The 21,662-nt window shown below is 39.6% G+C and overlaps 4 protein-coding genes and 1 non-coding gene across 5 annotated transcripts; 2 read left to right on the top strand and 3 right to left on the bottom strand.

Annotated features, from left to right (window-relative positions):
• Window positions 1-762: 762 nt before the first annotated feature.
• On the top strand, window positions 763-3,983 carry LOC145897697 (WAP, Kazal, immunoglobulin, Kunitz and NTR domain-containing protein 1-like). Its single transcript, XM_082986095.1, has 5 exons — window positions 763-1,076; window positions 1,769-2,321; window positions 2,526-2,722; window positions 3,150-3,272; window positions 3,393-3,983. Exons 1-5 carry the CDS (start codon window positions 801-803, stop codon window positions 3,981-3,983), a joined length of 1,740 nt encoding a protein of 579 aa, XP_082842221.1. The 5' UTR covers window positions 763-800.
• A 531-nt stretch (window positions 3,984-4,514) lies between these two features.
• LOC145897698 (centriolar satellite-associated tubulin polyglutamylase complex regulator 1-like) lies at window positions 4,515-6,755 on the bottom strand. Its single transcript, XM_082986096.1, has 8 exons — window positions 6,617-6,755; window positions 6,348-6,450; window positions 6,154-6,284; window positions 5,737-5,907; window positions 5,454-5,591; window positions 5,219-5,395; window positions 4,720-4,805; window positions 4,515-4,648 (listed from the first exon to the last, which is right to left on the bottom strand). The coding sequence occupies exons 1-7, from the start codon at window positions 6,666-6,668 to the stop codon at window positions 4,744-4,746; spliced, it is 834 nt and encodes a 277-aa protein (XP_082842222.1). The 5' UTR covers window positions 6,669-6,755; the 3' UTR covers window positions 4,515-4,648; window positions 4,720-4,743.
• Window positions 6,756-7,430: 675 nt separating this feature from the next.
• Window positions 7,431-16,272, top strand: LOC145897986 (uncharacterized). Its single transcript, XM_082986440.1, has 27 exons — window positions 7,431-7,509; window positions 7,909-8,069; window positions 8,304-8,365; window positions 8,441-8,537; window positions 8,648-8,806; window positions 8,865-9,007; window positions 9,175-9,263; window positions 9,336-9,380; window positions 9,762-9,910; window positions 9,968-10,026; window positions 10,267-10,366; window positions 10,736-10,897; window positions 11,148-11,275; window positions 11,362-11,429; window positions 11,497-11,543; window positions 12,170-12,227; window positions 12,296-12,477; window positions 12,538-12,596; window positions 12,855-12,954; window positions 13,328-13,480; window positions 14,022-14,149; window positions 14,208-14,275; window positions 14,440-14,505; window positions 14,646-14,769; window positions 15,094-15,205; window positions 15,622-15,839; window positions 16,095-16,272. The coding sequence occupies exons 1-27, from the start codon at window positions 7,431-7,433 to the stop codon at window positions 16,270-16,272; spliced, it is 2,994 nt and encodes a 997-aa protein (XP_082842566.1).
• Trnaa-agc (transfer RNA alanine (anticodon AGC)) lies at window positions 10,409-10,481 on the bottom strand. The gene has a single exon. It is a non-coding gene; the product is annotated as a tRNA-Ala (tRNA).
• Window positions 16,273-17,926: 1,654 nt separating the features above from the next.
• Window positions 17,927-21,410, bottom strand: LOC145897373 (phosphoserine aminotransferase-like). Its single transcript, XM_082985632.1, has 12 exons — window positions 21,281-21,410; window positions 20,840-21,201; window positions 20,129-20,276; window positions 20,011-20,071; window positions 19,837-19,906; window positions 19,606-19,756; window positions 19,486-19,540; window positions 19,249-19,421; window positions 19,006-19,175; window positions 18,815-18,943; window positions 18,612-18,749; window positions 17,927-18,506 (listed from the first exon to the last, which is right to left on the bottom strand). The coding sequence occupies exons 2-12, from the start codon at window positions 20,980-20,982 to the stop codon at window positions 18,395-18,397; spliced, it is 1,350 nt and encodes a 449-aa protein (XP_082841758.1). The 5' UTR covers window positions 20,983-21,201; window positions 21,281-21,410; the 3' UTR covers window positions 17,927-18,394.
• Window positions 21,411-21,662: the final 252 nt, after the last annotated feature.

Genomic DNA, 21,662 nt, shown 5'->3' with positions numbered 1-21,662 from the left:
TGACAAAAGTGCTTTTGCGTGTGATACTCGAAGCGGAATTGATGTATGTTTTCGCCGCGACGGCGTAGTAACCCATGGGAGCAGAAGAACCACTGCCTTGTGGGCTTCATCGCATGTTTTCACGTAGACCCCGTCTGTAACGCCCACTTGAACATCAGCCACGGCCTCATTCATTAGACTGCACAGTGACAACGCCGCGATAGAGTAGATCAGTGAGAGTGAACATGAAAACACAATGACCCACGACTCACCTTTGCTAAATCTTAGTTGTGGTTGCAACTGGTCGGAAGCTTTCCAGCCCTGGTCGGTTTGTCTTTTCTCGCGGAAATGTTGGAACAGCTTGCCCGCGTTCCCAAAATAAGACGCACTCTTCGGTGCGTAGTCCATTGACGGCAGCAGCTTTATAGTGAGATTCCGCGCCCTTTGGCACTTCAGTAACGCCGGTGTCGGCATGCGATAGCACGCCAGAGCAAAACATACGATAAAATTCGAAGATGGATCGCGTGAGATTGTGCGCGAAGAGAAACTTTCGCAACATTGTCTCGGATCTGCTTAGGCGCATGGACTGATCAGGAATAGATTTTATATTATTATACCTGGATTTTACATTTTTTTGCGGTTAATTTTGTATTGATCCAATAAAGACATAGTTGTTCGAACTCATTTTGCAAGAATGTTTAATTTCGAAAAAATTAAAAATATTAAAAATACATCATAAAAAAAATAATATTGTCGAAATTAGTTTTTCAGTTTCAAGATATTTGTTTCCAGTTTGTGTTTAAGCTCCGTAACTCCGTAACATGTTTAAATTTCAATTTCTGATGCTGGGTTGCCTCTACCTTGCCGCTGTCCACACAGGCGCCACTCCGATACAAGCAAACAGAAGAATTTACGAATCGGAGCAAACAATACGAGATCAGTTTGTCAATCCCCAGCCCGTGTGTCCCAGCACACCCATCGGCCGGGACGAGTCTGGGAACTGTCCCTTCAATTGCACCACCCGATTCCAGTGTCTTACAACTGAACTGTGTTGTCTCAATGCTTGTGGAAATATGAGCTGCACACCGATACCCCAGGTAAGTTCGGAAATTAAGTTTAAAAATATAATGTGTCTGTTGAAGTTTAAAAAGTTTTGCTCATTAAAACATCGTGCATCGCCTTCGGTAGTCCTTTGTTTCGGTAGAAATCAGCTTGCGTTTATTGTAATTTTGTCGGCGTTATGTTGCACTTTAAAGGTAATTTGAAGTTTTGTTTAACACTGATTATGTTGGTTATATGTTAGTTAGGCTTCCACCACTAAGTACTGATGTGACCCGCGGGTTGAGCGTGTTGAACTCCGCACTAAGGCGGTCGCTTTATGATAAATTTCTGACAAAGATTGCCACTTAATCCGCGCAATTCGTCGCTGTCAATCGTTTCACACTGTTGTGACGAGGTTCCGAACTAACTAATTTAAAACCAGTTCGACCTTTTGACTGTTAAATCTGTTGAACAAACATTGCGATCGTTGTGGGGACTTTCCATCGATCAGAGCAGACAAAAACACGTTTTGATTACAGAGACATCAAAAGATCTGTAGCTTTAATAGTTTATTTGCCTGCGTACTTTGCATGAAACTGATTAGTCCACCACAATCCTTGAATAGTTGTTGGGAGAAACTTGAGCGATGAACATGGGTGGGCTATACGGTGGGCAAATAGCCGCGCCGATATTGTTTTGCTTTTGGTGAAAAGGAAATAAATCTTCCTTTCTTCTTCTTCGTGTTTAGCTACGCACGACGTGCAGGGATATTGTCTGCACCCGCCAGGGATCGGTGTGCGTCGAAGGGGAAGAAACGGCAAGATGTGAGTGCGCCGAGGAGTGCCCCCGTTTAACAAACACCACGCTCTTCTGCGCCTCTGATCGCTTTTCCTACATGTCACGTTGCCAAATGGACAAGGCGGCCTGTTTGGCGGGCACTACGGTTTATCAAGTGGACTGTCCATTATTTACCACCCCGTCCGTAGCGTTGGCAACATCCCGGACCCACACAAAACCAATTGCGTTCGGATCTCACAAACGTTTGGTCGTCGATGAAGGAAGCAACGTAACATTCCGATGCCAAGTGAGCGCTTATCCCCGACCCAGGTTTTACTGGCAAGCCAGGGGCCAACGCGTCATCATAAGGGCTGGTGAACGGATCGGTCGCTTGTCGATGCCTCAGAGTGGCGGAGGCTCCCTATTTCTTCAACATGTACGTGTCAGCGATGAAGGACTTTACGTTTGCGAGGCGACAAACTACAGAGGCTACGTGCTCATCAAGTTTAACCTCATTGTGAGAGGTGAGCAAATTAAATCAGAATTAGACACCGTAGAACTTTATGGCGAATGTTGAAAAAACGGCTAAAATTGATCAGCTATAAGAACATATTTTCGAAAGGAAACAATTAACTAATAAATAAATACACTATTAAAATCCTATACGCTGCTCATGCCAACGGTGTTGCAGCATGACAAAAAATTATTCTTTGTGTAAATGTGTCCAGTGCATCAGTGGGTCAACACATCATCGGTCACTGGTCATACGTTCCAGCAGTTATGCTTGCAAAGCCCCACCCAACAAAATGCAAACTGCTTCGACTCGCCAACCGATCTGATCTACAAGCGAATATGGTTCTACAACAGAAACACGGAAAACTGCGAACGGAACTCCTTCCGGGTTTGCAGCTCCCTCATAAACAAAGTAAAATAAAACTAAAAGCTTTCTGTACAATCATGGATAGAACTCTAACACTATGTACAGGAATCTCCCAACAGTTTCATGGGCAACAAAGACTTGGAATCTGATTTTTTAATAAGTTATATAAGAAAACCCAAGGCATTTGTCGTTATGTTGTTTTTGATATATGTATGTCGCCTAAAATTTGGCATTTTTAAGATCACTAAAAAAATTGTAGACAAAATATATATATATATCAGAAACAACATAAGGAAAAATGACTTAGGTTTTCTCTTATATAACCTATACAATTATGTTTATATTTTATATTAAGTTTGTACCTGTTGCTCTCTTTTAACTAATAATTAATAAATATGCAGGTATTTGCATTTTGACCATGATACCTATCGGAAAATTCACAAACAAACAAATTGCTGCTTTTACTTTTTAGTATCGAACGAGACAAGAATGCGAAAATACCTGTCGCAGCCGCTGCGCGCTTCCATTACAAAGAGGCAACTGTTTCCAATTTACCCAACGCCTCTTCTACAACAGTATTTCAGGCAACTGCGAGGTGAGCTCAGTTGTGTAAATTTCGGTGTTTTTGAAAGACTGCACGGTGAAAAGTACATTTGTGGTACCAGTGTTTCAACAGAGGAACATATAAAATTGATGTAAAATTTATTTCTCGCAGCCTTTCGTGTACAGTGGCTGTGGAGGCAACGGAAATAATTTTCGAAATATCGAGGATTGCCGGAATAATTGTCCGGTGCCCCGCAATCCCGGAGAGCCGGTCGATCCATGTCCTTTGTGCAGAAAGAACATTGTGATGGGTTACTGCAAAGCCGTCTTCGTGTTTGTGGCACAAATCCTCGAGGTCATCCATGTCCCGAACGAAGACAGTCACCTGACACTTCGTCTGATCAGAGTTGTGAAAGACGAAAGGTTCGGGTTTAATCATCTAGACCTCACACACCCGGTCGATAAGTCAATAGTGATGTCCACCAACGTTACCTGTCCTTGCCCCAATGTTGTTGACATGATGCACCGCCCAGTTCGATCAGGAATTATCACAAGGGCGTCGCAGTGCAGCGCGCAAGATCGCAGGAATAATCGTCACTGTGGCGAAGTAATCATCAGTGGGAGCGTCTTGAACGGCGCCCCGATCGTACCACAGGGGAGTCTGGGCGTTCCCGCGACCCGCAAGAACATCGCCAAGCTCGAGGGTGCCTCGGAGGACGTATGTGGGTTTATTAGGAATCAACTCGAGACCCAGAACGAGTAAAGGATTCTTATTTAGCATTGCTTGCCTATTTCGAAGTCGTGCCTAACGGCAGCAACGCCTTTATTTTAATTTATTTCACAAAACCCGCAAGGGCGGCCAAGACAGGACTTCATGGAATTCATGGATATCGCATATGCCATTCATATCCGCCAAACCGGAACCGCCCGTACTTGAAAGCAAAAAATTGTTTGCAGCCGATTTCACACCCGTAATCTTCAAGCGCATCAATGCATATAACGGGTGAGCCGATTGCTAAATGGAGCGGTTAAACGATTTTATCTTGGGCGTCAGTCAAGCGCCCTGTAAGAACAACGCATTAGAACGAATTTGCTTGTTCGTTTGTTTGTTTAATATTTTATACTGTACTTTTTGGGAAATCTTTCCGCCGATAACATCCTTTGGACGGGCCGACACAGAGTGCTTACGCCAGTGTGTATATTGTGAAATGTCGTCGCTCTTTATTGATATGGAGCCGGTCGACCAAGATTTTTTGTTGCGATATTTTGCGTCGTTTTTCGCGTCAACGAAATGTGCTGTAAATAAACCTAGTGCACTCATGAACCACAACAGTCGCTCGGCGGATGTCTCTTCTTTGATCAATTCATTGTCTGGGAAGCCTAAATTAGCCACGTGGTGCGCACTTGAAGAAGTTGCTTTGCAAATATCTGCGAAAATAGGAGAGAAAGACAAACTAAAACTACAGCTCTGATCTCTTTGCAAACAAAATCAACTCTACCTAGTGTGCAGCCCATAGCGATGTTTATCGTAGAATTATGTCCGCATCTGTACCGTCAAGCATACAGTCATGACAGGGCAAAGCACCTGAAAAATGAGATTTAACAAATGCAGTAATAGAAGTCAACAGTTGCAACAGAAACTGTATAGTTTCTACTTAAAATGAAAAGTCATGCAATAGTGTAAATCAAAAAATTACGGGCGTCTCTGAAAACCCAATGCACGCATCGTAGGCATCGCACGCATCGTTGGCGTTGTGGGCATTGACTTGATTAACAAGTTTAATACTCCACATTTTTTAAACTGTTACTGCCAGAACTGGTTGACAACTTACCCAGTTGACCAGTTGACAGTTCCAGTACAGCCCCTGTTTTAGTCGCCTTATCACATGATCAATGGCTATTATGTATGTTATGTCTGCAATGCCCAGACTCAATGCCTATGATGGGTTCTCAGAGGGACCGAAAAATTACCATGATGTAGAGGTTTGTGTAAAATACCTATTTCAGCATTGATGTCATCGTTTTTGCTCAAAGCAGTCAGCAGTCCATAGAAAGTGACTCTGGGCAACTTGGTCAGCTCACTGTGGATGTGCTGAAGCGAAGGTTTCTTGGTAAACTCCCCCAATTTGCCACATGTTTTTTCCATTAAGTCAAAAAATGTCTGACTATTTACTCCTACACAGGAGAAGGAAAAGTCATTGAAAATCTGGTAAATTTTTATAATTTGCTGTACCATCATTTTGCCTTGAAACATTGCCTGCTTCGGGCACTGCTGTCTTGGTTTGATTCCAACTTTCCATTGAAGGAACAACTACAGTGGGTTGTGCTGTAAGCAAATGGTCATATGCCTCTTTGCAGGCATTGACAAACTCTAAAAATATTTTTTTTTGTGAACCATACATAATTGTGTGCTTTCTAGTGAGTGTACTAAGGAACAGCACAATTTTGACTTTAAACATATCAACATAAATTAGATTACCAGTACAAAAAAAAACACAGCATCAACAATACTTCACCTTCAAAATAGAACTGGATTTGAAATGCATACAAAAAGTCCACAAAAGACATCAAACAATCCAAAGCATCATCCATTAAAACTATTCTGGCTGTTCTTTGGATTACATCAAGTGGAAAGTCATGGCAAAGCAAGCATAATAATGAGTGATATTCCTTCACACTGAGCAGCTCTACAAAGTATGTGCAAACAGATCAGCCATAAATGCCAACTTGCAGAGCAATGGCAAAATGATTTCAAATACATTTGATACAGTTATCACAGAATCATTTTGTCATTTATGCCACACCAGATTACATAAAACAGACATTTGAAAAAAAAAATGAATTGAATCAAAACACTTTACACATCATTTGATTAATATGAAAATTAATGACGGTGTACTGACAGATATATGGAATTCAGTTATAGTGATTACCTCCATGGCTCGCGATGTGTCGAAAACAAGTCCACACTGATCGAATAAAACAAGAACGGTTGTGAGATGTTGCACGGACAAATTCAAATTCACGAAACATAATATGGGTGCCTTTGTGAACACTTCTGAAACTTGAATAAGTAATGAATGATTGGAGAAAATCTTACCCTTACACAAAATTTTACTGTGCTTACTAATCTGCTAAAAACTTTCCATGTACTACCTTTGAATTGTCATCTTTATATTCCAATAGTTGACAGATTGCATCTTCGACGTACAAAAGAATATTATGCTTTGCTGAAATTAACAATACGGTTTGCATTTATGTTGACAAAACAAACTCACATTTGCAAAAAAATATATTTAAATTCGATCATACACACACGACGAAAACAACAAATCCCATTCGTTGTGCAAAATAAGAGCAAAACAATATGTGAAAAACGGTAAAAAATTAACATACCCAAGTAGTTATTTGATGACATTTCTTCCGACCCAGAACACAAATTAGTCATGGTAATTTTTAAGATGCACTTTTGGCTTGTGACAAAAGTTTCACAAACTGCCCGGTTAATTTGAAGATGGCAAAAAAAAATGTTTGCAGATTTAAATAAAATTCACGTTGCTACCAACGCTAGGATATTTTAAATATTGACGTATACCTATAAGCATATATAAACATAAAATTAGACCATTGCTTTTTTCCGACTGATCTTTTTGTTTTAACCTCGTAATTTTTGCATTTCAGCGCTTTCTTTAACTCTATTTGCATGCTTGGAAACGTTTCCTGCAAACTGAAATAATATAAAGGATAGTATTGCGACAAAAAACGGCAACTTAAAGAATTTGTGAAAGATACTTTTGAATAGTCTATATATTCAATGAAGAAAAACTATGTTTTTTATTAAGGATGGTGTAAGTACAATTGTGAATTTTAAACTTCCAGGTAGAGCATCGTTGTTGATACTGTAGATTGTAAATCTAAAAAAATGCATTGGTCCACTTTGAATCAACGTAATTTTCGGACATTGCGACACAAAGCCCTGTTATTAAAAACACATCAAATGTATTGAAAATCCGTACTTCTTCCAAAGGCGAAACAATGGTTTGAAATGCCTGATCACAATGACAAGACACAACGCTTCACTTGGTCATTAATAGAATATAATTGAAAAATTACTGCTTGTGCCTGCTCGGGGCTAGCCACGACTCGCCAGTTCGTTCGCCGAAACAACACAACCATAACAGCAAAACGTGGCAAGGATTTGTAGTTGGTGATGGATTTTAAGACTGCAGAAGTGTTTCTGTGCCTTATTGCACTGAAGATTTTCATTTGGAAAACAAACGCACAACAAGGTAGGTGCTGATAATGGCCTATATCCAATAAGTTTTTGCCAAACTTAAAACAGACGTCGTTATAACGACTTGTAGATAAGTTTTCGAACTTGCTTTATACAAACTTAGAATAAAAGGATTAACAAAAGCATACACTGTTTTTGAAAGTTTAAAATCGAATAGACAAATTGTTTTGTGGAAATATGACCCGTATTAAATTTACTTTTTTTTTTCGAGAAATGCATAGCTGTATTGCATGATAACTTGTGTGTTTCACGTGTATGTCATGCCTGTGTGATAAAGCAATATCTTTTTCACGCCAATGCGACTGTCAATATACATAATAATTTGTGTGTTTCGCGCGTAATTGATTCAATTATTCGCATTGAAACTATCTACCTCATTAAATTATTGTCTCAGGAATTGAGATCGTCGCTAATACGTTGGAGGACATCGAGGCGTATTCGTCAAACATCACACGCCTAATCAAAAACTTTCATAAATACGAGTACGATGACTTCGTGGAACCAGCAACCACAATCGAAAACGGTCGATTTGGTATGTTCGATGGTGGAAATGAGGTGAGCAATGCAAAAGTTGAGAATTTCGTGCTACAGACGGTTCGATTATTGTACTACAATCATTTTTAGTGTAAAATGAAGGCGAACCGGCAAAATGGTACGGTGAAATGATAAGTAAAAAAGGGGGGAGTTAAATAAACGCAATTGTTGAGATTTGAAGCCCAACAGAGTTGCCTGTGGCAGTGATAAAAACAAAGGAATTTTTTTTTAATTTTTTGTTTGTTGTCCATATAGGTGACATTTTGGGAAGATGACCGCAACGCGGACAGAGTCGCGGAATATAATGACATGTACAGGTAAAGTTTCAAGTAGCTATTTTCAAAAATCATTTACGTATAATTTTGTTACATCATTGCCCGCTTTTTTTTCAGAACCAGTAGAACAGTGTTCGCAACCACCATTGCATATCCCTTTACTGCCCTCTGGTGGATAGACGAAGCTCCGGACAACAATCAAAGCACAATCCAGGCAATACGAGTGTTACTATTCTAACCTAAAACTGTATACACTGACAAACTGTTATTAGTTTTTTTGAAAAAGTACAAGTCGAACGTATACTAGCGTCGTTTACAAAGCAGGTTTTGTCTTTCGTTGGAAGTTCCTTTGACTCCATGTTCAGCAGCATTAATTCCACAACAACTTACAACGGCTTTCGGCTCGATTACAAAACGTCGCAACTATACGGCTCCCGGAGCCCATCCATTTGCGAAGTGTTTTTTATCGTTCAACATCCAACGGTACATGGTTTGTTTCTTTATTTGCCGAAGACGCAACTTCATTCTGTGTCTTGCTTAGAAATGGCGCTCAAGGAGTCCAAACGAAACTGTTCTAAATACCCCTGGCGAACCGAATTATGAATTCACAAACACTTTTGTGGTGTCGGGAAATTATGCCAACGTCCTGATCGGATACACACTCCTTTCCAAATACCAACTTGGGTACTGTTTGATTTTGCACTATTTAAACCACATCATGCTGAAATCCCGACCTTATAATAACTAAAATGTATAAGGAACGTATACGAAACACGTTTCATGCATAAACATACATCTCATAGCTTGTAATAAGTAAACGTCCAATAGTACTAAACCTGTATATGTTGCAGTGGGAATGATAACGAAGTGGGCGTCGAGGAACTCAGAAATGTTATGAACCAACTTTTGCGGTTCATTGCGATTAGCGATTCTCCCAACAGTAAGTAATTCTTTATACATTTCATAAGTTTTTAAACGTGCGATGCGTCTTTCAATTTATGCTTTGTCTCAGGACCGCAACCACCACCGAAACCAGAACCATTTAGGCCTGAGGAAGGTGATGCAGTATATTACACTTATCTTTTTTCCATCAATCGACGAATATATGGCTCAAAATTCTATTCATGAAATATTATATTATTATCTTATTAATAATTACAGGTAGACCAGGGGGGTCCGGTAGAGGGCGATCTTACCCTTCGAATATGGTTTTTAAAAAACGAACAAACGCTGCCGTAGCAAACAATAGCGGTTGCATGGTTATCTGCGTCCCATTGAATTGCATTGGTCTTGTAGAGTGTAGCGATCAAAACCTCCATGAATGCACCACACTACATTTCGTATAGCAACCGCCCCCAGAGAAAGTTTCGCATCCTTGGATATTTGACTCTTTGTATCTGTGTATATCAAAATATTCACGTTTTCTTACAATATTAAGAACTTGTGGTTGAGATGCTAATGGAGGATGTAGAGAACGTGGCAAACAACATCACATCCCAAATACCTTCGTGGTTCTCATACAGGTACGACACCAACGACAGCGTAATAGAGGACGGTGGAAGCGATATTTTTGATTTCGGGAACCGGGTTAGTGGCCCAACTTAATGCCCAAATCAATACGTTATACGTCATTATGTATTTCAGGTTCGATTTAAAAAGGATGTTGGACTTTTTACGCGGGCACTGTATGACAAAGTATATTAGTAAGTTGATCACTATAGCCTACTATTTTCAAATAACCTCTAGTTAATTATAAAACGGTGACTTTTTCTTTGTTACAATACCTACGTTGCAAACTATTCTGTGTATTATTGCGGCTCCTCACAGAAATAATATCATTTTGGTATTCTGTCGGATATTTGTTGACAGTCTTCTCGTTCCAAATGATATTACGTATGGTATAAAGCAGGACGTTTTTATGTAAAAAATTACAAATGATACAGTTTCGACGACTACCAGTTCCAAACAAGAGCTATCCATCCATTTGTGGCGCTGATGTGGATTGAAAACAAGAATGGTTCAAGAGCAAGGTTCACCTTGCAGGTATGGTTTTCACCCATCCCCAAAACAAACAAAATTAATTTGTGGAGATGCCGGGCATCGATCCCGGTACCTCGCGCATGCTAAGCGCGCGCTCTACCATCTGAGCTACATCCCCGCACACGAAAAGAGACGAAAAACTTAGTGTGATTCCAATTGATACCACAGATCAGACGCTTGTTGTGCTCAATAATCAAACATTCAGTACCATTCTAAATTAGCCAGTCTGCAAAATACAACTGCGTTATATGGAAGATCAAGCGAAATCAAACGTCATTTTAACGATTTGAAGTATGTTTTAATTTTGGTATATGTTCAACCAATAAGCCAGTTCTTGCAGTGTAGAAAATAAAACACGTGTCTTACGAACAGGTTGACGGGAACGTGGGTGCCGACCAGGAGGGTGGAATTTTGCGTTACAGCTCGAGGAATTTGACATCCGGGCCATACATCGTTTCTTATGAGGTCTACCATATTCATTCGGCGAATGACCCGAGCGTATGTGAAGTTTACTTCACGGTTGGGTCTGATCAAGTGAGCAGCTATATATGTCTAGAATTGGTAGTAAACACATGGTATAAAGTGCCGGTTAAAAAGTATTTGTAATTGTGTCCTCTGTACAGTTAAGCTATCATCCGGTATGGAATCGAATTGATGTTCACTACATTGTAACTAATACTGCACACTTGTACTTCTATTTGAAACTCTGAAAGTAGCTTGTATAGTACAATAATCTAATCATCTGCCGCATATGAAACGATAAAAAAATTGATGTTTACTGCAGTGGAACTCTACGGATTCCGACCTTCTTGAGGTCATTTCATTTACCGATGAAACGGATGAAATAGTAAACAGCGTAAGGGTTGTGGGTAGACCCCAGCGGATTGTCCTTGGTTACATGCTCCTATCTAAGTAAGACATCACACAATAATACCTGACAGTATAACTGTATGCGTATAGGTGCTAGTCTACAATCACATAGAGTAATTTTTTTATAGGGTTGACGGAAAGATTATTCTGGAAACTGAAGTAAGGAACGCACTTACAGTTTTGGCTGACGGCATTGGTAATTGTGTGGAAAACAAATTTAGGTGGCATTATTTTATCCTTTTTCTTCTGTATTTTCCAAACAGGACCAATAAATCCGGGAGGGGTAGAAGTTGGTACCAAAGAACCCAAGGTACGAACCAATAGGATATAACTGAAAAGCCAAAATCTTGCAACTGGTTAATACCAGCTTGAATGTAATAGAAACCTTATATCCCATAAACCAGTGTTTTCCAACTGGTGGCACGCGTACCAGCACTAGTAATACGCGACGACGTTCCAGGTGGTACGCGAGCACATTTCCATAATCCGCGGATATTGTTCGAATTTAAAAAATCGTAAGTAATCTCAAAATGTTTGTCCCCCTAGGTTACTTTGTAACACTCAACTACGTGGTACGCGTCGAAATTTTTGTCTCCAGCAAGTGGTACGCAACCACAAAAAGGTTGGGAATCACTGCCATAAACAAACGAGCAGTCGTGAATTGTGTGGTTATCGATTCCCTTTTTCTTGTGTTTTTCTTTCGTTTTTTCTTGTGTTTTTGGTGTTTTATACGCCTAATACATTGCCGTTGTGACATAACCCCGAAGAAGTCTCGCCAGATGGTGGACGAAACGTTGGTTACATAAAAACACTATCATAGCTTAAGTGCCAGAAGAACAATTACTATTAATTACTATTCCTGGCAGCAGAATAGCACTAAATGTGTGACTGTTTGTTTGATATCCCAATAATTATTTAAACATCAATTTCTTCCAGGAAGTGGTAGACATCAGTGAGCCTGAAGTTGATGGAACACAAGTTGTTGATCGCGGAGGTAAATTCCCTCAACATAACATAACTGAATATATTTAACAACCGTTTTTGACTTTTCCCTCGATTTAGATTCCAGCAGCGTGATCGCGAACGGACCTCTCAGAAAAATTAAAGACATGTTGGCGTCAACATCCTCGATTATTACGCAGAGACACGTTTACGGTTGGCATGGTTACAGCTACGACGACCAAGAGGAACCAATAGATTCGATTCTTAACGGTGGAGCTGACATGTACAACATTGGAAACCAGGTGTGCAATTTTAGTTGGAGTTGTCGAATGTCAAATGGTAAAATACTTTTTTCACTTTAGGTTTCTTTTTTTGACGACACGAACATCCTAAGTTTCGCCAAATACGACAAATATTACAGGTAGAAAGGCCAACCATGATTGGCCAGTCATTTTCAAAATGTTTTGATTTACACGGATTTTGCTAATAATGATTCTTCAGTTTCTTCAAATTCGATCTGTCGAAACCCAACTTTGTAATAGTGATATTGTTAAAAACAGACATGTAATAAAATAGAAAAGACCATACGCTTATCAGGCATAAATGTGTCGCAAACTAAAAACATGCAGATTCTCATTGGTTTTAAATCATGTACACAAGTGAGTTTATTGTCCGACAGCTTTGAGAACTTTGACGCAACAACTTGTGCAACGCAACCTTTCTTCGCTCTTATGTGGATTCGCAACCCATCAGGAAGTAACGGAACATTCGAGATAATCGTATGTGTGTTTTGATATTACGGATACCTTAAAACCAGTCTCCTGTTTCCTGAATAACGACAACTGAAGGTTGTCGCAGTAAGTCAAGATGCTGCATTTACTCGTAACACAGTAATATTTCATGCAATGGCATGATTGGCAGGATCGCCCCACTCCGCAGGTCCTTGTATCGCGATCATTAGGTTTGCAGGCTTGGCAGCCCAGGCATTGCAGCCTAGCTGAATCAGCCACTTTTCCCTGACAAGTCGGAGCAAGATTTAAAAAATCAAGCTCCTGGTGGGTTTGAACTCACGACCCTGGGCTAACCAGGCCCAACGCTCTACCATGGTCAGTTGCAACTGATAGCTGTGATCGCCAAGTTTACTCGTAACAGGTCGAAGGAGAAGTGGGCGATGGAATGAAAACTGAATATGAAGGAAGAATCAGACAGCATGGGTTCGCTTGCGATTACAAGGTTTTTCAAGTTTTCAATTCACAGCCCCGACCAAGCATCTGTGAAGTTTACTTCAAGATTGAAAGCAGAAGGGTAAGACATTTTAGAAGTGCACAATGAAACTTCGGATCTGACTATTAAACTTACTAAATTGTGGATTTCCGAGAGGATTTTATGCTAAACTTATATAGATACGTGCAGGAATTACCTTATCAAAAAAGTAGTAAAAAACATATTAGTCGAAGGTAAAATAGTGCTTGGAAAACCTCCATACGCTTGCATGATATGCAGCTATGTTCAAAGTGTTTTAAGTGGTGGCTGGTTTACGCCACGATAACCACTAGGTGGAGAGAAAGACACAATATTCACTACATTCGAAAACAACGAGCAATTGATTGGCACCATTGATCACGCACTCGACCCATATACCAAGAACAAAACCTGATCAGGATTCGTACCCAGTATATCATGGGTTCAAATCCCGATGTGGTCAAAAAAACGAGCAATTGATTGCAAAGAGTAATCTTTTGTGGAATTTACCACTTACAAAAATACAAAGCAGACGTAACATCCCGATATTGTGAGATCGTTTCCAGCTTATTAGAATATCAGTTGCGTCTACATATGTCTGCAGCATTGGAACTCAGTGGACAGCAAATCTTTTGAGATGGCATTCGACTTTACTGACGGTTACGCTGTCAACTCTGTTCGCTTGAACGGATCTCCACAACGTGTACTGATGGGTTACATGCTCCTGTCCAGGTAAATGAAGAAAGAAGCCGATAACTCGATAAAAAGGACTTATTTTTTTTTCGCGCAGAAAGGATGGGGCATCCATTCCAGAGGCCAGGATCAAATACTCTTTCAGGAGCATTCTGACTGATCTGGGTGAGTTAAAAGGAACAAGAAAATGAGATTACAAAAAAATAATTTCAACAACACACCAAACAAAAGCCACTATTTTAAAAATTATTTTCCTAAATGTCTATGGGGATTTCCCACAAAATGATTCTAATAGTGAAGTAAACGTCATTACATCTGCTTTGTTTCAGTTTTTAACGAAGACACGCAGTTGAGTGGCCGTCAGACTCCTCTCTTCGGTCAAGACACGACACCAGGTAAAGTTTGACAGTATAGAATTCTGGTTCTGACAGTTTAACCCCATTGATTCCAAAATGAATGTTTTCTTAACAACTATATGTAAAGATGATGAAGAAAAACAAAGCTGAACATAAACACGTTTTTCCTTATTTGCCAGCAACGTCTGTAAAAGATGAAGCTTTTTTGCCAAACTGCACAGTTATTGAGGCTTTGCAAACAATGTGGCAATGTGAAGGCTTGTTTCGTCGGCCGGTAAAGTACCTTGGTACACACAGTTGTATGTAAGTACACAATTCATTGCTATATGTTTGTACAGACCGGCGTTTGAACAGCCTGTACACAAAGCCACATAGTACTTTAACCTAAATTATAATGAACTTTGGTCGGCGCAGTATACTATGTATATATAACCCAATACGAATGACATTAAGAACAGTAAACTATTAAAATCAACATATGCAATAAAGTTAGCATTAAAAAGCTTGTGGTTATAGTGTATTGAACATTTTTATGCCTAAACAAAGTATTATTTTATACATACTTGAGTTGCATGATGCCTTATTTTGAATAATCACCGTTAAGTAATGATGCCAATTTGTTTTTAGAAACACCGTAAAAGAATTTTTGGATTGCGTTGTTGAAAAGCTTGAAGATTGTAAAGCAGGAAATAAGACCAATGCGCTTGACTCCTTTAATTTTCCCAGTTTTAACTTCCAGGTACGTAAGTCTTCGGACATACACGCCGTGGGTTGCATAACCATAAGCATGACTAGGCAGTTTATGTGGGGAATGTGGATGTGTGCTTAAGTGCTCTCGTTTTCACCACGGGTGAAAGATTGTTTGCCTGGTCGTAAAATAATACTGTTTGGTAGCCTTGTTTTGCTTTGTCAGCAAATTGGAAACTTTGAAGTGTAGGCTATCACGTGACCAACTGTCAAACGAAAAATCACCTTTGTTGCAGCAATAAAACTTTTTGAGCACATAGTGTAGCTGCGCGCTGGTTCAACTTTCAATCGTTTTTTTAACTTATATTTAACTGCAGTCAAGGCTAGTTCGAAATAGTGTTAAAGGAAACTTTATTTTATCTTTTCTTGTTATTTTCAATGACTTAATCTCCTTGCATTTTGGTGCAGTTTTTTGTAGACAGTTTGCGAAATTTGTCGAAATCGTATGGGGGTGGAAATGACCCAGTCACTGCATTCTGCTACCACGCACCGCTTCACTTGACCTACCCACATTCTGTATCGGATATTCCAGCATGCAACAAAGGAATCCCAAATCAACTGCTGGATCGCCTCATTGATTTCTACTATGCATTTGTGTGGTCTAGAGACACCCACGACATTTGCACGTAAGATAGTATACAAAATATTTGAAATGCCGCTGGACTAAATAGAACGACAATTTCGTGGGGACGCACATATTTTACAATGTTTGTGAGCTGCTCGATCAAACGCGCTTCTACAACAAGCCTTAAAAACGTGACAAACAAAAATACTTTGGACTATTCCTGGAACAATAAGTCATAGGATGCAAAATTTACACACTTCATGAACATGCCTTGTGGTTACAAGCGTGGCTATTAGCCGTGTACTTACATTTTCAGCAAGCTTCGGGACCTGCGGCAGTGGTTTCTTCAGTCTGCGGATAGGAGCTGCGACTTGCGTCAGTTGCGGGGTTTCCCTGATCTCACAGCAACAGAACGACAATACCTGGTTGCAATACTCAACCTTGCATCAAAGGAAATTGCAAGACTGCCTTTCTTATCGTGTGGAAGTTCGTAAAACCGCGGGGCATTTAATGTTTACGGAGTGCTGAAAACAGACCTGTAAACTCTTACAATTTAAAATAGGCGTGTTGTATTGCCTTTGCCATATCACCATGTTCAACCAGTTCTGTTTTACATTAAATTTACACATCAAACGCATGGACAATAAAATAACCACTTGCAAAACGCTTTGATATTAAAAGAGACGTAATAAAATCAAGATTTCTAGCCAACAGCCACAAAAGTGATCAACGGTTGTGTAAGAATAGCAGTGAATATAGGGTCATCTAAAACCAAGTGCCACAGCAAACTATTGAAAAACTTACATTCAAAATGTCGGATTTTTCGTCAAAGTACACAAACTTCTTCTAAACGGCCAAATAACACTACTGCATAGTTTCGTTGCTTTTCGGAGGTTACATTTCAGAGAAAACCCTAATTACGAGAAATTATCGCTCCATTTTTCTGCACACATGATAGTGTAACGTGGGTAAACATAAAATGAGGCTTTAAGTGCAGGAAAGTGAATACAAAGCTTCGTCTTCTACACTGTTGACACTCTGGATTCCTCCATGATGCGAACTAAGGTTTAAATTTCTTCGACCCCCTATCCAAAAGGCAGCATGCATACGACTCTGTGCCCTATTTTCAACCAGACAGCTGCAGACATTACATACTGTAAATTTGTCCTTGGGTTGAGGGATACTTGACCATTTACCTGTAGAAGCCATCAAATTTAGTTATATGGTTGCGTAGAACAGTTGTGACTTATATGGACACATTTAGTTGCCATACCTATCAAACCACGATTTTCCTCTTGTAATTGTAACGCCAAACCTATCAGATAAATGCTGAAAGTATTTAAAATACACTTCAGCAAATTTCCCAAAGGTTTCTAAATAACAGACATGATGGCGGGGTATTATACAATGAGTTCATATCAACGTTACCACGCTTTACACTTATTAGAGATGTGCCTAATAAAGAATTTCACCACTGATATGGTGAACTCTTTTGGCACTAGGCCTGTTTCCTCAATGAGGTTGTTGCTGTACCAGCTGAAGCTGAAGACTATTTAGCAAGCGGGACATAACCTTGCGAATAAGGTAACTAAGAAGCACTGTAAATATTAATGAAGAAACACGGATTAATCCATGGCAATAACAACTAAAAGGGCGCTCGCTTAGCACCAGGAATGCTGTTAGTGATTCCACTATATACCTTTGGTTAGAAGATAATGTTGTGAAGCCAGACACCTAGAAATTTTCCTAAGCAATATTTTACGCAATCAGATGTAGGATTTAATAGCGAACCCTTTAAAACGTGACAAACAAAAGTACTTCGGAATAGTCGCAATAATACATTACATCACGCGAAACTAGCACAGTCATCGCCATACTTTGTAGTCACGGGCGTGGTGATCGTTGGCACGAACAATTTCCGCTATTCTGGGGCTGTGTCAGTGGTGCAGTTGGGACTTGCGTCAAAGACTATATACCCTTGTTACATTTTGGTGACAAGGAAAACCTACTGTGTGTTATAATTTAAAATGGACAATTTTTCTATGCAGGTGCCATTGTCGTTAGACATTAATTCTCGTTTTTTAGCATATCTACGGCCTAAAGATCAAACCACTGTACTTGCCTACTTCTTTGTAATCAAACGAACCATTTACTTGCAGTTAATTTATTGTCTGTGCGCAGAATAAAATCAAGAATTTTCTAACAACAGCCTTAAAAGGCAGAAGTAATCAGCGTCTGTGTAAGAACAGCTGCCGATAGGGACATCTAAAACCGAACGCCACCGCAAAACGATTAATTATTTACATTAAACATGCCGGTATTTTTTTCAGGGCTACGTATGCACGCAAACTTCTGTTAAACGCGGAAACATTTTCAATGCACAGTTGTTGTTCCTCAAAGCTAAATACCCAACCACATAGCGCAAACGCTATTTTAGGTTCGGTTGAGAAAAAAATCCATATGTATCTATTATTAGAGTTATCTCGGCCTCTTTTCAGTGCACATATGGGGGCGTGGTGAAATGAACAACATGGCGACTTTGGAACACTAAGTGTAGAAAAGTGTAAAGCAAAATAATGAACGTAAATAAAATTTGTAAAAAGTAATATCTAGGCTTTAAGCTGTTGGCACTCTGGCTTTGCGAAAATCCTCCATGAGGCGAACTAAGGTTTGAACTTCTTCGACTGCTACGGCGTTGTACAAAGACACGCGGATGCCGCCAACGGATCTGCAAACAATTATTTGTGTTTAAAGTTTAAAGCAGGAAATCATGTTATTTCAACTTGCTGCAACCAGACCGTAGTGAAAAGGACATAATGGAAATGTGTTTCACCTGTGTCCTTTCAGGCCGAGCATATTTGCCTTTTTGGCTTCTTCAACAAACTCCTTTTCAAGCGCTTCGTCACCACTTGGGCCGCCAATCCTAAACGTAACGTTCATGCGGCTCCTTGACCCACTTTCAACCAGACAGCTGCAGACAATTGCGATACAAATTGTGATTTTGTTCCTTTAGCTAGGAGGCATCGGACTATATACCTGTAGAAGCCATCAGATTTAGCTATGGTTGTGTAGATCAGTTGGGACTTATGAACACATTTCTTTGCCATTCCCATCATTCCACCATTTTCCTCAATCCATTGCAACACCAAACCCATGAGATAAATGCTGTATAATTGTGAAAATGGTGTATGCAAAATTGCCGTAAAGGATTTTATATATTCACCTACCTGTATGATGGCGGGGTATTATAAAGCGAGTTCATACCAATTTGTGTTTTATAGTCTAACACAACTGGGCATTCCTTTCTGCATTTTCCAATCAGGTCTTCACGGATTATGACCAATGTCACACCAGCACAACCAATGTTTTTCTGGGCACCAGCAATAATACCGCCAAACTAACCAAAAATAAAAATATTTTAATAAACTTAATTCTAGTGAATTACTTATACTAGCTTTATAAATACAGACCTTGGTGATGTCAAATGGCCTTGACAAAATGTTGGAAGACATATCAGCAATCAAAGGCACATTTCCAGTTTCAGGCACAAATGAAAATTCAACGCCGTTGGCAGTTTCATTGTCACAATAATACACATAGGCAGCTTCTGGATCAAGATTCCATTCAGTTTCATCAGGAATTTCTGCGAAATGTAAAGCACTATTTATAACTTACTTATTTAACTTTTTTGGCTTCGTAACCCTTACTTGAATATTTGTTAGGTTTGGGGTGAACAACGTTGATGTTTCCATATTTTTCAGCCTGTGTAAATATGAAAAAATGTATGAGCCAAACGTTTATTATTTTTTTTAGAAATAGAAACTCACCTCTTTAACAGCCTTTGCTGACCAGGTTCCAGTCACTATGTAATCAGCTGACTGGTTTGGTGACCTGTCAATCAAATTTAAAGGCAGTGCACTAAACTGCCCAGTTGCCCCACCTTGCAAGAACATAATTTTGTAGTTGTCTGGTATGTTTCTGTTTAAGGCAAAATGTTTGATTAGAAAATTTAATTTTAAGTAATGAAACATCAAATTGTTGAGGTGATAACAACTTACAATAATCTTGTAAGACTGTTCTTGGTTTCATTGACAATGCTCATAAATTCAGCTGATCGATGGCTCATTTCTGCAACATACAATGGTTTTCTTTACAAAGACCACCTTTACACAAACCTGATAGTGATAAATCAGGATAAAACACCACCAGACAGTTAAACAACATCTACTAACCCATTACACTGATTCCAAGTCCATTATAGTTCAAAAACTCCTCTTGTGCTTTTTGCATGACCTAAAATAGACTGGACTTATATTTTCAAACATGCGACAACTAACTACATCAACTTACCGATTCTGGAAGTTTGGCAGGGCCGGGATTAAAGTTTAGGACACTTTTTTTGCAAGTCGGCTTTGCAACTTTGGGTTTTTGGACGCCCAATTTCAGAGAATTGGCAACATAGCCATTTGTATATCCATTAGCTGTCATGACATCCATTCTTTAACAAATTTGTAGTTGGATCAGCTGAGTTTTAGACACACACACAAACTGCGTAAGCGAAACTAGTGGGAAAGACAACTTGTCGTCTGGGTTTATATACAGCGGCTTACGTCACGACGGCGTGCTTTGTATTGTTTACCCAGCGCACGAGCTACTCAGCTGATTTTTGCGTGTAAAAGCAAGTTTCGGCATACTGTTAATTAAAACGACTTTAGGCGTCAACGGTAAAACGTATTCACAAGAAACAATTCGTTGCTAACAGTAACATTAGTTGTAAACACTCTTGTAACTGAAATAACTAGGTGAATAACATTTCACGTATGCTTAAAAGCGCTATTTTAAATATTGTTTTTGCAAATTTGTTTCTGCAGACGTGTAGAAACTTATGTTCCAATACGTAACGTATAAAAAATACTAGTAAACACCCAGAGCAGTCATACTTTCTCATGCAATTAACGTGACAGCCAGCCGAAATTAATGTAATTGAATGCAGTGATTATATTATCATTACAGCACATCAACCATTTAATGGGAGACGAAAAGACTTAGCATTACACTTACATCCAGTTACAAATAGATTTGCGGGAGGGACGAAGTCGAAAGCAGAGCTCACGTAGTGTTTCGTCATGCTGCTGTTTTGTAAAATTTTCCATGTGCGCTAGACGCCGGTACACGCTCCAAACGCATGATTGCCTCGTGGGCATCGCGTGGTCCTCTTCCTCTTGTCGCCGCGTTACGCAAGAAGCTCGACAAAATCAGCTGATGATTGTGTGGAAAAGTTTAAAAACTGCTCCACACTCTTGCCCGTTGCGAAATCAGCTCCCGGATTCACAGTCAATAGCTTCACGGTATGCTGGCGCTGTACCGTCCCGTCATCCTTTGCAGCATTGCAAGGTTCAGTGTTTTACCGGCCAAAAACTAACCTTAAATAAGTTGTATAAGCATAAACATATCATGATCAAATTCACGATGTTAACAGAGTTGACTTACACAAACACTTACCTCTATTAAACATGGAGATCTGTGTACATAAAAACTGCAACAAGAAAAGTTTGAAATTCAATTACACGATTGCCATCTCAAGCAGTTCAACTGGCACTTTGCATACCTAGCGCCGTGTGAATCCAAAAAAAGCCCAAACTGTATTCGCGCAACCCATGATCACTGAGAAAAACTGCGGAAAACAAGCGCTGCAGCAAACGTGGTCGCAGACGTGATTTTGCGTGTCGTGAGTTGTTTTGTGTTTTGATTATGGGTATTGTGTGTAGCCTATCCCCTTATGATTTCATTCAAACGATTACTTCAAGTTATGTATGTTTTGGTATCCCAGTAGTGCTTTTCAACCATTAGGACAATCCGCACTGGTGCAGATATGAAAATATTT

Source organism: Ascidia mentula, chromosome 4 (genome assembly GCF_947561715.1).
Source record: "Ascidia mentula chromosome 4, kaAscMent1.1, whole genome shotgun sequence".
In the NCBI taxonomy this organism is placed as follows: Eukaryota; Metazoa; Chordata; class Ascidiacea; order Phlebobranchia; family Ascidiidae; genus Ascidia; species Ascidia mentula.
Note: the sequence above shows the minus strand (reverse complement) of the source record. Positions and strands in the feature narration are given on the sequence as shown.